At 55.0% G+C, this 2,727-nt stretch overlaps 1 protein-coding gene across 1 annotated transcript in view; it reads right to left on the bottom strand.

Moving 5' to 3' along the window:
- ITGAE (integrin, alpha E (antigen CD103, human mucosal lymphocyte antigen 1; alpha polypeptide)) overlaps positions 1-2,727 on the bottom strand; it is a 92,905-nt gene that overhangs the window by 51,966 nt on the left and 38,212 nt on the right. Inside the window, exons 9-11 of the mRNA XM_011947507.1 lie at positions 2,246-2,399; positions 1,465-1,615; positions 329-396 (exon numbers count right to left, since the gene is read on the bottom strand). Of these exons, the coding sequence (XP_011802897.1) occupies positions 329-396; positions 1,465-1,615; positions 2,246-2,399 (373 nt within the window). The remainder of the gene's footprint in view (positions 1-328; positions 397-1,464; positions 1,616-2,245; positions 2,400-2,727) is intronic.

The following is a 2,727-nucleotide window of genomic DNA, read 5'->3' as shown; positions in this document are numbered from 1 at the left end:
CCCGTCTCTACTAAAAATACAAAAATTAGCCGGGCATGGTGGCACGTGCCTGTAATCCCAGCTACACTGGAGGCTGAGGCAGGAGAATCACTTGAACCTGGGAGGCGGAGGTTGCAGTGAACCGAGATTACACCGCTGCACTCCAGCCTGGGCGACACAGCAAGACTCCATCTCAAAATAAATAAATAAGTAAACTAAAATGGCTCTTTTAGAGGACTCATCACAGGGAGAGCAGAGCCCTGGATGGGAGGCAGGAGTCCCTGAATCCTAGGTGTCCTGGGCCCCTTCCCAGTGGGCGAGCCTGCCTGGTGCTGAGTCAGCCACGTACCTCATCCAGGATCTGAGCACTGAAGCCGATCTGTGCCAGCTGGTAGTGAAGGGCGTCTCCAACCGTGCCTGCAAGCCAAGAAGCCCAGTGAGACTGCTGTGGGCTGAGGTGAAGGGAGAAATTGAGTCAGGGGACAGTCCAGCTTGGCCTCAGGGAACCATGATTGATGTAACAGGAAGAGCACCCGGTTGAAGGTAGAGACCCAGGTTCTCCTTGAGCAACTACTATCTGGGCAGTTCATTCTTTCTAGGCCTCAGTTTCCTCGTCTGGGAGCTCCTGGGAGAAGGGACTATGCTCCAGTCACCCTTGTTTCTCCAGTACCAGCTCAGTTCACCAGAACTTCATGGAGATTCTGGGATGCAAGGAGGCTGGAGATATTGTTGCCTTCTTCTTCTTCTTTTTTTTTTTTTTGAGACACTGTCTTGCTCTGTTGCTCAGGCTGGAGTGCAGTGGCTCAATATCAGCTCACTGCAACCTGCGCCGCCCAAGGTCAAGTGACCTGTTGCCTTAGCTTCCCAAGTAGCTGGGAATACAGGTCATGCACCACCACGCCAGGCTGATTGTTTTTTTTGAGACGGAGCCTTGCTCTGTCACCCATCCTGGAGTGCAGTGAGGCGATCTTGGCTCACTGCCACCTCCGCCTCCTAAGTTCAAGCGATTCTTCTGCCTCAGGCTCCTGAGTAGCTGGGATCACAGCCATGCATCACCACGGCCGGCTAAATTTTTTTGTATTTTTAGTAGAAACAGGATTTCACCATGTTGGCCAGGCTGGTCTTGAACTCCAGACCTCAGGTGATCCACCAGCCTTGGCCTCCCAGAGTGTTGGGATTACGGGCGTGAGCCACCACACCCGGCCCCAGCTAATTTTTGTTTTAGTAGAGACAGGGTTTCGCCATGTTGCCCAGGTGGGTCTCGAACTCCTGGCCTCAAGTGATCCACCCGCCTCTGTCTCCCAAAGTGTTGGGGATTCCAGGCGTGAGCCACCACACCCGGCCATTGCCCTTTTAGACATGGAACAGGTGAGGCTCAGAAAGATGATGGGAGTTGCTCAGAGAAACCACATGAAGATGGGACAGAGGCGGGGCTGGAGCACAGGCTGGGGTCTCCTGCGGTGGCATGGGTCCCGGAGCCCTCACCTTCCATGCTGATGATGTTGTAGCGCAGTTTGCTCAGCAGCCCATCCAGCGCCATGTAGTTAGTCACCTTGAAAGCGTGGGTCTCATCCGGGTCTGAGGCGATCAGGTTGAGTTCCCTCTCAGTCCTAGCACTCTTAAATTCTTCTCCCACCTGCACAGGGGGCCTGGGTCAGTGAGTCAGCGCCGCGAGGATTCCCCAGGCCCAGGGAGAGAGCTGAGCCCCTCCACCTGGCCTCTGGGGCCCTCCATTACCTGCCTCCTTTCTTTCTTTCTCCTCCTTTCCCTGCTCCCTGTTGTACACACACTCTGGGCAAAATTCCAGTTTTACCAAAGTATACCTGTTCTCCTGAACATACCGAGCCCCTCCTCACCTGTGCACATGCTGTTCCCTCTGCCTGCAGGGCCCCTCTCTGCCTCCCCTGCGCCCTAAGCAGCTACTCCCGTTCCCTCTGCCTGCAGGGCCCCTCTCTGCCTCCCCTGAGCCCTAGGCCAGCTACTCCCGTTTGTCTGGCAGGACTCAGCTCCGCACCACGGTCCTCCAGGAACCTTCCTTGGTGTGTTTCCTGCGGGCTCTCCCGTCACTGTTTGGCCAGTAAGCTGTGACCACCATGGGGAAATGAGCCCTCTCTGGGATGACAGGGCACGGGGAGAAGGGGAGTGTTTGCGAATAGAACAGGGTCTGGATAAGCTGCTTACAGAAAAGCCCCCATTGACAACCCCGGCTCCTCCCCACCCCGGGCTGAGCGGGGTCAGGAGGTGCCTCCCGGCTCCTGGCTCTTACCCCAATGGCAAAGCGTTCCACACCATGCATTTTAGGGGAGTTGATGACTGTCGTAAGGTCGAGGGGGTCCTCGAATATGCCACCATCGGTGAGCACCACCATGACTTTGGATGCCTTTCTTCTGGAGCCGTGGCTTGAGGTGAAGATGTTGTCTCTAAGCAGGGGAGAGTAAAGGAAGAAGAGAGCTTTGCCACAGGCATGACTGACTCCAGGACAGACTTTATTCTCTGACCTGTATTAGAATTGGGAGGGTTCACAATCCTCCCAAAAGACCCAAAGAAGGGGGTGATGCCCCCTTCAGTCACACAGCGAGGCTAGGCAGAGGGAGGGCTGCAACACACGTGTTCTTGCTTCTCACTTGCTCCCAGCAGAAGGTGCTGGCTGGCAGTCTATTCCTTTTGTGTGCGTACAGGAAGAGTAATGACATTAAAATGATAGATAATACTCACATGGCGTTTATCATGTGCCAGGCACTGTTGTAA

Source organism: Colobus angolensis, unplaced genomic scaffold (assembly GCF_000951035.1).
Source record: "Colobus angolensis palliatus isolate OR3802 unplaced genomic scaffold, Cang.pa_1.0 Scaffold267, whole genome shotgun sequence".
Taxonomy (NCBI): domain Eukaryota; kingdom Metazoa; phylum Chordata; class Mammalia; order Primates; family Cercopithecidae; genus Colobus; species Colobus angolensis.
This window is presented reverse-complemented; position numbering and strand designations above follow the sequence as displayed.